Here is a 13326-nt window from a genome sequence, read left to right on the forward strand (position 1 = left end):
GGTACCAGCTAACATTCTAGGGTACCTCTTAGCCAATAGCAATGGCAGATTTAAATTCAACTGCAGTGCTGAGTTTTTACCTGACAACGACACAACACTGACAGTTTTAGGCAGAAAATTTAAAATTTAACAAAAATGCACTAAAGTACAAAACTATTGACTACATGTGTCTACAGCATGATTTGACACTCATTTATACAGTTTATCAGGGAAAAAAAGCTGATTTGGGGTGACTTGCTCTTTAAGTTATCTCTAATTCCATGCTGAGTTCTATTGCAGAGAGGAAATCTGACGTGGAGACTGATAGGAGCAGCTGGAAAGCACTAAACTGATGTAACCAACTATATGGGGCAAGTTCACACAAGAACACGTCTTCAGCTGAGTACAAAACCCAACAAGTTTAACCCCAAAAACCCTGAAACTACTTTGACATAATCCACTGTTTTATGCTGTTTAACTCTGGTTTACATGAGAAACATCTGCTGGAATGTTCACAAGAACACAAACAGGAAAGGATTTTTAAATAATTGAACCAAAACCTGCCTTGTGTGTTATTAAATACATTTTCTGTGATATGAAAGGAGAAAACAAAGCATCGTTTTCTCACATTTCTTATCATCATAAACTGGATTTACATAATGAGTATAAGGATATATCTAATTATGCAAGTCAATAAAACATAATATGGGTTCAGTGATATGTGTTTTACAGCAGGGAGTTTCTGCTTTCTCATTTAGATAAGAGATAACACAAATAAACCATTAATGTGCAATCGTTCAAAGATTCACCGATCAAAACAAGTTTCTCTTTAAACTAAAACAATCCAATTAAGTTATTAAAACACATATTACTTCAAAAGTCTGCTGTGGTTTATGAATCCCTTTTTTTTAACTCATGATTTTATGAGGTTAGTCTGCTAATCTGAGGACCACATGAAACAGACTTTTAATGTGAAATTCGGACCAAAGTTCCTAGCAGCAGGGTTATATAACACCAGCGCCTGAAGCACTTCACATAGTCCGAGGCTAAAAGAAATAAAGCGTCTCGGAGAGCTGCTTGTTTATTCTGCAGAAGACGAGATAAAACATGCAGTCAATCATTTCAAAGAACGGGTCCGAAACTCCAGAACCGGTGAAAGCTCAAGTCAGAGGTAAAATATTGCATTCAATAATTTGATGAAACATGTTTGTCACTGACTTCTAAAACGGTTTTATGTAAACTCAGCATTAAAACAACAGTTTAAAACTGGAATCAGAAACAAACTAAATGTATTTTTGTCCCAGAAAGTTGAAACATACTTTTATATTTGTTGGTTTTCTAAAATCTTCATTATAAACAGATTGTTTCTGTTAGTACCTAATGTTTATCTGGGGCTGTGCAGTGGCACTTTGGTTAGAGCTGTTGCCTTGCAGCAAGAAGGTCCTGGGTTTGATTCCCAGCCTGGGGTCTTTCTGCATGGAGTTTGCATGTTCTCCCTGTGCATGCGTGGGTTCTCTCCGGGTACCCCGGCTTCCTCCCACAGTCCAAAAACATGACTGTTAGGTTAACTGGTCTGTCTAAATTGTCCTTAGGTGTGAGTGAGTGTGATTGTTTGTCCTGTGTGTCTCTGTGTTGCCCTATGGTGGACTGGCTCTCTGTCCAGGGTGTACCCCGCCCGATTGCCCATTGACCGCTGGAGATAGGCACCAGAACCCCCCCCCCCCCCCCCCCCCCCCCCCGACCCTACGTGGACAAGCGGGTTCAGACAATGGATGGATGGATGGATGGATGTTTATCTGTCTCTATAGCCTCAGTGGTCAGTGGCAGAGTGTCCACCCTGGGACTGGGAGATCGGACTTTAAATCCCAGTTAGGTCATACCAAAGACTTTGAAAATGGGACCCAACCTTTTAGGGGTTGGATTAGGGGTTTAAACCACCAAACACTTCAGCTCTCCCCATGGGGATGGGTCAAATGTGGACATGTAATTTCACCAGTGTGTGTGATGAAGACTATGGGACTTTACTGCATTAAATTATTTAATTATGTTTTTCTACTAAGCAGAAACAGCTGCTCCAGCTGTAGAGGGGATTTTATTCTATCCATCCATCCATCCATCATCCATCTTCATCTGCTTATCCTGAGTCGGGTCACGGGGGCAGTAGCCTAAGTCAAGAGGCTCAGACTTCCCTCTCCCCAGCCACTTGGGACAGCTCCTCCAGGGGAATCCCAAGGCGTTCCCTGGCCAGGTGAGAGACATAGTCCCTCCACCGTGCCCTGGGTCTACCTTTAGGTCTCCTCCCGGTTGGACGAGCCTGGAAAATCTCACGAGGGAGGCATTCAGGAGGCATCCTGACCAGATGCCCGAGCATCCTCAACTGGCTCCTCTCGATGTGGAGGAGCAGCAGGTCTACTCCGAGCCCCTCCCGAATGACCGAGCTTCTCACCCTATCTCTAAGGGAGAGCCCAGCCACTCTGCGGAGAAAACTCATTTTGGCCGCTTGTATCCGCGATCTCGTTCTTTCGGTCACTTTTCGCTCATGACCATAGGTGAGGGTAGGAACGTAGATCGACCGGTAAATCGAGAGCTTCTCCTTCTGACTCACCTCTCTCTTCACCACGACAGACCGGTACAACGCCCGCATCACTGCAGATGCAGCACCAATCCGCCTATCGATCTCACGCTCCAGCTTTCTCTCACTCGTGAACAAGACCTGGAGATACTTAAACTCCTCCACTTGGGGCAGGACCTCATCCCTGACCCGGAGAAGGCTTTTATTCTATTTTATTTATTTTAGTATTTACAACTGTTCTGTAATTTCTCATTTTCTTACAAAAAACCAAACATATAAAACTTTTATTTTGTTTATTTTCAAGCAAATGAAACACATTTATAGTGTTTTAACTGCTTTTATTCATCTGTTGCATATTTTTAAAACTAAAATGAATAAGTAATGATGCTGATTAGATCAGGTTTTCTAATCTGAACGTTAAACACATTTTTGAGAGATTTTGAAGTTCTATGATTAAGAAAGCAGAGATGATTTTTAGTTATATTCCTCAAAGTCAACCATATAATAAGATTAAAGTCATATATGTTTCCGGGGGACCGTTTTTACTGTCGGACATTATGCCGGTAAATTCTGAGAATGAGACCAAAAAACAGACAGGCTGCTGCAAATATCGTGATTTCTAACTGCTTCTAAATGGTTTCATAAATATTAACTTCATAGAAATAAAAGATTTTGCTTTTTGAATGCATGTCAGAAATAAAAAATGTTTTGTTTTGAGCAGAAATTTTTTTTATCACCTTGTAAAAATGTATAAAAGCATCTTTGTACGAAATCTTTGTTTCAGATGGAATGAAGTCGATTTTATTGACATTTACCATTTTTAGTCAAGAATTCATGAGTTTTTCTTTCTTCTTCAAACATTTACAGCACATAGAGCATCTCAGATATGATGAGCAACTCACCTGTTTAAAAAAACATTTACAAAACACATTTAAACCAGAACAGACGAGTTTTACATTTATCCTTCTTGTAACATGAATGAACATCAAGCTGGATCTCGAATGTAAAAAGACCATTGTTACCTTTGACCTCCAGGGTCTGTCCCCACCTGGCTGCAGGGCACGCTGCTGAGGAACGGACCGGGCCTTTTCTCCATCGGTAACTCTGAGTACAATCACTGGTTTGACGGCTTGTCGCTGATCCACAGCTTCACCTTCAGTAATGGTCAGAGTTTAATAAACCCTGTTGGAATGTAGCAGGACCATCACAGTCAATATAAACAGCAAGTGACAATAAATAAATGTGATGTGTGTAGGAGAGGTGACCTACAGAAGCAAATTTCTGAAGAGTGACACCTACAGGAGAAACATCGAGGCAGACAGGATCGTCGTCTCCGAGTTTGGGACCATGGTTTATCCTGATCCCTGCAAAAACATCTTCTCCAGGTACAGCACATGGACAACATACAGGAACGGGGTCAACAACTTGGTCTTAGTGAGTCTTTCTACAGACTTTAGTTAGGTTTGTTTTGATGAAAGTATTCATGTTTTTAGCTGGGAGTGGGTTTGCCTCCAAAGAAGAGCTTCTACTATCTTGGTGTCTTGTTCCTGACTCAGTGATGGTAGGATGAAGAAGAGATGGCTCAAGAGACTAGAGCTTCATCTGAAGTAATGAGGCTGTCTGTCTATCAGAGGTGTGGACTCGAGTCACATGGCTTGGACTCAAGTCAGGCTCGAGTCATTATTTTGATGACTTCTGACTTGACTTGATAAACTCTATAAAGACTGGACTTGAATGCCAATGACTTGCGACTTGAATCGACTTGCATCTGTTGACTTGATGATGACTTGAGCACATATGATATTTTAGCACTAAAGTGGCACGACATGAACAAAAATCGTGAATGATTCTTCGTTCTTGGTTTGATTTACTGCTAAATTTAGCAGCACTTTGTTTATGAACAGTTTCAGTTGCACTTTCTGCTTGTTTGAGCAAATCAATGAAGCTTTATTTCTGGAATTTATTTATCATCATCATTAAATTGAAGTTTGACAAATGACTTGAATTTGACTTGAAAATTCAAAGTTAAAGACTTGAACTTGACTTGTACTTCCACATAACTGACTTTGGACTTGACTTGGACTTGGTTGTCTTTGACTTGGACTTGACTCGAGACTTGACTGGAAAGACTTGTGACTTACTTGTGACTTGCAAAGCAGTGACTTGGTCACACCTCTGCTATCTATACCCTCAACTATTGTAACATTTGGATCAGGACTAGAATAAACGTCCTCCCTAGGGTGGATGGGTTCTGCTTTAAAGATAAGGTGAGGAGGCCATTTTCTTCTGGCACTCGCAGAGTACAGACGCTTCCCTTTTTCTCCCTTATCTTTTTTTTCCCAAGGCTCTTTGTCCTGTCTGCCCACAGAGCGCTTCTCTGCACTTCTCCTGAAAATCACTATTTTTTCCGATATGGATTTAATTAATTGGTCATTCAACGCGATTGTTAAGATTTTTTCAACGATGAGAACGGAGCAGGGGGCCCGGTGGGGTATATGCTAGATTCCTGGAAAGAATGGAGGATCGTATGCCTCTCCCAGTTGTCCATTGAGGACGTTGAAGATGTGTGGATATTCGGCCTAATGATCACTGGATTTCTCCTGATTGGAGTGGGAGGATATCTGGTTTTCTGGAAATTTGGGAAGACAGGAGCGATTGGAGGGCGTCCCGCACCCACGGAAAGCACCGTTCGTGTGGAGACCTCACAGACTGGGACGTTACTCGAGGTGAATCGTAAGCTGGACAGTGTTCTAGCTGCCTTACCGGTATTAGTGCGCAAAATGGATGTCATCTCGGAGAGGGTCACCGGACGGTGTGGAGATGTTTAAAACCTGAATTGGCTTCACTGGAGGACTTGAATGATCAGTTACAGACTTGATGGCAGAGAGGAAAATTATCTCTGCCTTACCCAAACAAAGTCTTGTTATCCAAATCTGACGCCATGGCAGCCTTGTGAATGCCAACAACAAAACCCCCACGAAGGAAGGAATGCAGACAGATGCCGTGAAAACCCGACCTACCCCCCCCCCCCCCCCCCCCCCCACCTTCGGATTGGTGGACTTCAGCCTGGCGAGGTCACCAACCTGCAGGTGTAAATGTGCCCTGCGCTCCTCCCACGATCTCCCTCCCACCTGTGGCTACAGTGGATGAGTGCCATACAGGGCTGCTCTTGCTGGGGAAACAGGATCCCAGCCCCCCCACCACCACCACCCCCCCCAGCCCCCCCGCCTTCCTCTCAGTGTCTCATGTTGTGAACTGTTGATGTTCGTGCTTATATGCTTGAGGCGTTTTTTTGCACAGTAAAGCTACGCCCTGCTGGGAGTAACTCTGGTATGCCTTTTTTTCCCTCCCCAATTTATCCTCATGTGATCCCCTTTTCATCTAACTGAAATGAATGCCATTATGGCTGCTCTCGTGGTCTGCCTGTGTCTGTTCTGTCTACATGTGTGTGTGTAACCTTGGTCAGGCTGTGCTGCGGAGTCAAGTTCCTATGCTCTGGTTTGCTGGAGCGCTGGCAATAAAGCTTTGTGGTTCTTTTGCCTTATCAAAACACAAGAGACAGACAGCTTTGTCCAAACACAGCGTGGGGCATTTATTTGTACAATTCAGCAATACATCACCAGCAACTCATGGGGACAGCATCCAGCCCGGAACTAAGATAGCCTCGGCTGGAACCTTCTGCAAAGCCCCTCCTGCCCTCAACACGCAGCATCAGTTATACTCGTGTTCCTGGCGCTGCTCCCACATTCCTTTGATTTCAGAAGAGGATGGGGTGCTGTTTTTCACCTCCCAATATGGTCCTAGAAGTTAAACCTTACTGGAAGTTACATAAGCTGGACTGAACAACAGGATGTCAAATTGCACGTACACGGAACACTACTTTTGGCTCCTACAGCTTTTTCTGATTTCTGATTCTGAGGAGCTCCATCTGGGCGACCTCCGAGTGAAGCTGCTGCTCCTCCTCATCAAAAGGAGCCAGCTGAGGTGGTTCTACGGGTCAACATACTCACTCGTGACAAAAGATTAAATGAATTATTACAAATACGTTCTAAACCCTTCTCACAGGGCAATGTCACACTTCCGTAACATCATCCCCGACTTCACAGACAACAACTTGATCAACATAATCCGCTACGGTGAGGACTACTACGCCTCATCTGAGATCAACTACATCAACAAGATAGACCCAGAAACCTTGGAGACTGTTGGCAGGGTGTGTTTGTGTACCACCGAGTTATTAAAAACTCCACAGCTAGGCGTTTATTCTCACTTCACACATTTCTGCTCAATTCCAGGTGAACTACAGGAACCACATAGCCTTGAACCTGGCAACTGCTCACCCTCACTACGACCAAGAGGGCAACACCTACAACATGGGCACCGCCATCATGGGCCTCAGTGGGCCAAAGTACATCATCTTTAAAGTCCCAGCGAGCACCACAGGTTCGATGCTTTAATACTAATGAGATACCGTTTACAGATTTATCCAAGGCTGCTATCAAAACACTGTAAAAGTGTTTGACATCAGATCGTGTTTAGGTGTTAGATAAAAATCCACCGTCTACAGCACTTCTTCTAGTATTTACAACCCTGTTCCAAAAACAAATTAGAATGCTGTGTGAGCTCCAAACACTAATTAGTCATGATGGACCACTGGTAGGTAAACGTATAACTGGGTTAACACAAGTCATAATCCAGGTCAGCACCACTGACTGAGGTCAAAGGGTCAGGCTCAGGTGGTCTGCTGCTTTTTCAATGAAAGTAATTGGAAGTGTGATGTGAGAGTGTGTGAGAAAAGTCAGATGTGTGTGTTTCACACTCTATGTGTGAGATTTGGCCGCCCTGCTACATTTATGCCTTTATTTGGGGAAAAAAAATTTATTTGATGGTTCCCATGTGAAGAGCATAGCCTGGCAAGTCAGACTAAATAAATGTATTATTCAGTCTGGCAACACTCCATTGACAGCTCTCGATCGTGGGGCGGTTTCTACCATTGTCTTTCAAACGATCTCCGCATGCTACTGGACAGTAAACAATGTGACGTACTCACCGCAACGGATGTAGAAAGTTGGCTCTCCGGAAAGTACAGCAGGTCTGTTCCATCCCTTTCCGGTCCGCTGTTGAAGAAGGGGAAAATACATACTTTTATCTAAAAAAAAGAACTTAAATACATCTATCTGCTCCTGATTCTAATAAAGCCCAAGTCCAAATAGTCCAAAATTGATGTAAAAGCCATTTTAAATTAGCTGTCGCCATCTTGTTCCACTCTAGACCAAACTTTGCAAAGCAAGAATTTGGTCTAGTTCACTGGGCTACTTATAGCAAGACAACGCTCCCGAAACCCATTGCCAACCCCATCTCCAATCTGTTTGTTTCAGATAAAGAAAACCCAAAGTTGGCTCTCAGTAAAGTACAGCAGGTCTGTTCCATCCCTTTCCGGTCCACTCTGTTCCCGGGCTACTACCACAGCTTTGGCATGACCGAGAACTACATCGTATTTGTGGAGCAGCCCTTCAAACTGGACATTGTCAAACTCGCAACTGCCTATTTCAGAGGACTCAACTGGGGGAACTGCCTCAAATTCGATGAGAACGACATTGTAAGTGGAGCCTCGTTGGTTGGTTTCACACAAATTGCATTTCTCCTAGCACTTGAACAGCAACAGGAAACACTCAATACCACAGAAACACTGAACTAAGGATGTAGGTGTTCCTTATTTGGAACGTTGGTCCTTCACTCTGTGGGTTAATGGTGACAGGACTGTCTCTTACCAAGTTACCAAGGGGCCTTTAACTACAATATCAGCACAAGCAACCATAAAACAGGTCATCCTAACACTTTTTTTTCCCTAGACGGTGTTTCACGTCATCAACAAAAAGACAGGAAAGAGAGTGTCCACTCGTTTCTATGGAGACGCTCTTGTTGTTTTCCACCACATTAACGCCTACGAGGATGACGGCCACGTGGTGTTTGATTTAATCAGCTACAAGGACAGCAACCTGTATAACATGTTCTATCTCCACAACATGAAACAAGAAACCAACAACTTCATCGAGAAGAACAAGGTCTTCTCACCGCCAGTTTGCCAGAGATTTGTTTTACCGCTTGATGTTCAAAAGGTACAGAGAAACCCAGATTTTACCATGAAACCTAGAAGATTTTCTTCTCCTTCATCATCACTGCTGGTGAATGTTTCAGGAATCTCCCAGAGGAACTAACTTGGTAACTCTAAAGAACACGACGGCTCAGGCAGTGATGCAGGAGGATGCATCTGTTTACTGCCAGCCAGACATTCTATTTGAAGGTTTGTGATGAACTTGGTTCCACTAAAAGCTGATGACCAGCCAACACCAGATCTGATGAATCTGACCCCTCTGCAGGTCTGGAGCTGCCGGGCATCAACTACAGCTTCAACAGCAGAAAGTACAGATACTTCTATGGCTCCAGGTTGGAGTGGTCTCCTCATCCCAACAAGGTAAAACCTGTTCTATGGTCTCCTACAGCAATGTGGAAAAATTAACTGTGTTAAAAGAAAAAAAAAGATGCTGAAAAAGATGATTCAATCCAATTCAATTCTAGTTTATTTATAAAGCGCCAAATCATGACAAGAATCCTCTCAAGGCACTTCACATAGTAAACATTCCAATACAGGTCATTTAATTAAGCCAATCAGAAAAAAGTTTCCTACATAAGGAACCCAGCCAATTGCATCAAGTCACTGACTAGTGTCAGTGACTTTACAGCAATCCTCATACTAAGCAAGTTTTTAGCAATAGTGGAGAGAAAAACTCCCTTTTAACAGGAAGAAACCTTCAGAGGATCCTGACTCAGTATAAAGCCGGGCGTACACTGTGCGACTTTTTCACTTTTTTGAGCCGATTTTCCAGTCGTGCGAGAAGCCACGACATCGGGGCGAGTATTGCGCCGAGCGGTCGTGTAGTGTACAGGGGGTTACGAGAGGCGATTAACACCAAGTGACCAGCTGCCGATCAGCAGTCGTGAGGTCGCAGGGACTTCTGGTGTGTTTAATATTTCGCTCGTCCCTCGTGAGGGTATCGCACTGTTGGAGCGGCGCTGCGAGCAGCTGCGAGCAGCTACGATCCAAAAAAGTATCAGAACCGCTCACGGCGCATGCGCGCGCAATCCTACATCAACGCCAGTCGCTCACTATTTCCCTAATAACACACGCTGTTCGTTTTTGTTTCTACACGTTTTTTTTACTCACAAAGATTGTCAAGAAAGCGTGTTTGTCGTGTTCATGTCAAATTAAACTGATCACAAAACACAGATTCACTTTCTTTATTTCGTTTTCCTCATCCAACCCCCATAAATCCCTGTGTTTCCTCCTGCAGCACTCCCGAAGGACAACAGGCAAGACAAAAAAGTCTGACGTGTTGAGTAAAAACTGCTATTTTTAGCACATTTTTAGGGCCGACGTGTTGCTACTAGACGTACAGTGTGAGCAGTCAGGTCGCATGCGAGAACTGGGTCGTGCAGTGTGAGCACATGACTCGTGAGATCTGCTCTGCGAGGAAGTCGTACAGTTTGAGCTGAAGCTGAACGCTGCGAGTGAAAAAGTCGCACAGTGTACGCCCGGCTTAAGCAGCCATCCACCACGACTCACTGGGGATCGAGAAGACAGAGCAGACACACACACACACACACACACACACACACACACACACACACACACACGCACTTACGCACACAAACACACATACACAATATATGTACCAAGTAGTGTTTCTATGGTTACATTGTGATTTCTTAGTAAATATTCTATTTGGTGAGAGACAAGCTTTATTGTATTTGTCATAGTGAATCTATAATTAAACGGGTAAACTAGCAGTAGCACATCCAATGTCAAGGAAAGTAAAGTGTTATTATCAGGAGAGGGAGAATGTTTAAGTGGTTAGCAGCAGCGTTCAAGCCAAATAATATAGTTAAAGAGCAGATTGTAGAAGAAAGTAGTCGAATGTGGAAAGTGGTCAGTGTATTCTCCAGCAGTCTAAGCCTATAGCAGCATAACTACAGAGATAACTCTGGATAACCTAGCCTTTTTAATGGAGGCATGTTGGAGGCAGGGCAAGGGAGAGCCGTCTTTACCGACTGTACACTCCACCTCCCTCGACTCCCCCACTTGTCCAGATCTAGGCTAACATCAGATTTTAACCATAGGCCCTATCAAATATTTATGTTTTAAGCCTAGTCTTAAACGTAGAGAAGGTGTCTGCCTCACGGACTAAAGCTGGGAGTTGGTTCCACAAGAAAGGAGCCTGATAGCTAAAAGATCTGCCTTCCATCCTATTTTTAGATATTCTGGGAACCACCAATAAACCTGCAGTCTGAGAGTGATGTGCTCGGTTAGGAACACATGAAACAATCAGGTCACTGATATATGACGGAGCTTGATTATTAAGAGCTTTATATATGAGAAGAAGGATCTTAAAATCTGTTCTGAATTTAGCAGGCAGCCAATGTAGGGGAGCTAAGACAGGAGAGATATGATCTCTCTTTTAAATTCTCATCAGAACTCCAGCTGCAGCAATGATGTCGTCTCTGGTCTTCTGTAACTCCGCAAACTATTTGTTCACCTTCCGATTCATTGAACTCTGATCAAACAGGAAGAGAAAGCCACCACACACCTTGTTTCAATCAATCCACTCATTATTTATCCGTGTACACTTGGGGAGATTCGTCCCCTCCTGGTTTCCCTGTGATGAATCTGACTAGATCTTCTAAATGAATAGATTTTATTATCCTACCCTGATGTTAAGTCAGAACTTGGTACCTCTTCAAACGTAGCGGAAGGTCATAAACCTGTCGGCCTGGTAAACAGCATTTCTATGGCTATCTCACCCTGAAGATGAGTCGCTGGGACTGCATCTGGCTCTGGTCTTTTGGTACCCAGGTCCTCCTGACATGACCTCTGCCTCTGGACAGCCTGAAGCTTCAACTTTTATTACCCCAAGTCTGGTCTTCACACAGCCTGTGGCGCCTTGTGCACTTGGCTGAAACTCCAACCAATATAAACATGCACACATCAGATATGGGTGATAATCAATATTAAGGTGCACCGGCTCAGTGGCCTAGTGGTAGAGTGTCCGCCCTGAGACTGGGAGATCAGGGGTTCGACTCCTGGTCGGGTCATACCAAAGACTTTGAAAAAAATGGGACCCAATGCCTCCTGCTTGACACTGAGCATTACGGGGTTGGATTGGGGGGTTAAACCACCAAATGGTTCCCGAGCGCGGCTGTGTCTGCAGCTCACCGCTCCCCCAGGGGATGGGTCAAATGCGGAGAACAAATTTCGCACACACACCTGTGTGTGTGACAACTAATGGGACTTTAACTTTAACTTTAACAAATCATAGGTGAATCAATCAAAATGGGTATAAGGATTAACATGAGAATGACTAGAATTAAGTTTAAGGATTACATGTGTGATTAAACATTTTAAAAATCCTTCAACAGCCAATGAGTAAAGCTGCTAAGTTTGATTACGTTTTGCTTCAACTAATAATTTTGAAATACATATTTTGACGTAATGCTTTAATTGTAACTGAGGAAACATTTTACTCGTGATTAGGCTGAATGTTGCTGTTATTAGATAAAAGTTTTATTTACAGCAACTGATCTCATTTCATCTTTTGTGCATTGGTTCTATGTTTCTTCTAATTACTTGGTTCTTTTTTGAACACAGAAAAGGGTTGCTTTACCTTTTTTCGCTGACATTTCAACTGCAGGAGTAGTCGAAACGTCAGCAACAAAGGGTAAAACAACCCTTTTCTGTGATCTCATTTCAGTTTTGTTTCCAAAAGAAATCATGAGATTGAAACATGAACAGGATCCAGGTTTCAGTCAGAACCAAACTGACTCCAGAAATCTGTCCAACAGATCGCTAAAGTGGACATCACCACCAAGACGCACGTCGAGTGGCACCAAGTGAACTGCTATCCTTCAGAACCAGTGTTTGTTGCCTCTCCAGGAGCACAAGAGGAAGATGATGGTGAGGTTCTCCTACAGGTTCTGACAGATTATTATTGTCTGGTTCTGACTGGCTTTATTATCTGGTTCTTTATGGTTTAAGGTGTCATCCTGTCCTCCATCATTTGCTCGGATCCCGGTGTTTCTCCATTCCTGCTCATCCTAAATGCCAGAACATTTGAGGAGATTGCCCGTGCCTCCATTCCTGCTCCGGTCCACATAGACCTTCATGGACTTTTTATCCCTGCAGCTGTTTGAGCTTCCAGCCTCCAGCTTAAGTTTGAGCTTGGTCTATCAGAGGATGTTCCCTCATGAAGTTTTACCACTTTTAGCAATGAGTTTAAGAACAAATGTTGCCTTGTTAGCAAACAGAAGTTTTAGCTCAGCGGCAGCTAAATGCTATTTATTGTTTTAAAGCAAAACAGAAATCTTAGAGTTTTAGTTTTTGAATAAAAAAGAAATTTGAAACTTTTTTCAGGTGTTTCTATAATTTACAATATAAATTAAACCATAGAATGCTGCTGTTTTGTCCTTGGGCAACACCACATTGCCTGCTGGTGGTGGTTGGAGGGACTGGTGGCGCCTGTTCGGCAGGCCTCACCTCTGTCAGCTGTGCAGATGTGCCGCTCATCCCCACCAGCGTGTGAATGGGCGGATGACTGGTTGTGTTGTGAAGCGCCTTGGGGGGTTGTAGAACGCTAAGAGGGCGCTATACAAGTACGGGCCATGCCGTCGTCCGCTTATTGAAGGTTGGGTTGCGGAGCCGACAGGACCAGACTTCCCTCTCC

At 43.7% G+C, this 13326-nt stretch overlaps 1 protein-coding gene across 2 annotated transcripts; it reads left to right on the forward strand.

Annotated features, from left to right (window-relative positions):
• The first annotated feature begins 989 nt into the window (after positions 1-989).
• bco1l (beta-carotene oxygenase 1, like) lies at positions 990-13010 on the forward strand. 2 transcript variants are annotated; one of them, XM_054734950.2, is made up of 12 exons: positions 1015-1150; positions 2043-2227; positions 3587-3715; positions 3807-3936; positions 6617-6764; positions 6847-6994; positions 7930-8150; positions 8404-8670; positions 8750-8855; positions 8932-9026; positions 12449-12560; positions 12642-13010. In XM_054734950.2, the coding sequence occupies exons 4-12, from the start codon at positions 3899-3901 to the stop codon at positions 12794-12796; spliced, it is 1290 nt and encodes a 429-aa protein (XP_054590925.2). In that variant the 5' UTR covers positions 1015-1150; positions 2043-2227; positions 3587-3715; positions 3807-3898; the 3' UTR covers positions 12797-13010. The 2 variants fall into 2 exon arrangements, with proteins under 2 accessions (XP_015813453.3, XP_054590925.2); XM_015957967.3 differs by lacking the exon at positions 2043-2227 and having other exon boundaries at positions 990-1150.
• Positions 13011-13326: the final 316 nt, after the last annotated feature.

The sequence above is a fragment of the Nothobranchius furzeri genome, chromosome 3 (genome assembly GCF_043380555.1).
Source record: "Nothobranchius furzeri strain GRZ-AD chromosome 3, NfurGRZ-RIMD1, whole genome shotgun sequence".
NCBI lineage: Eukaryota > Metazoa > Chordata > Actinopteri > Cyprinodontiformes > Nothobranchiidae > Nothobranchius > Nothobranchius furzeri.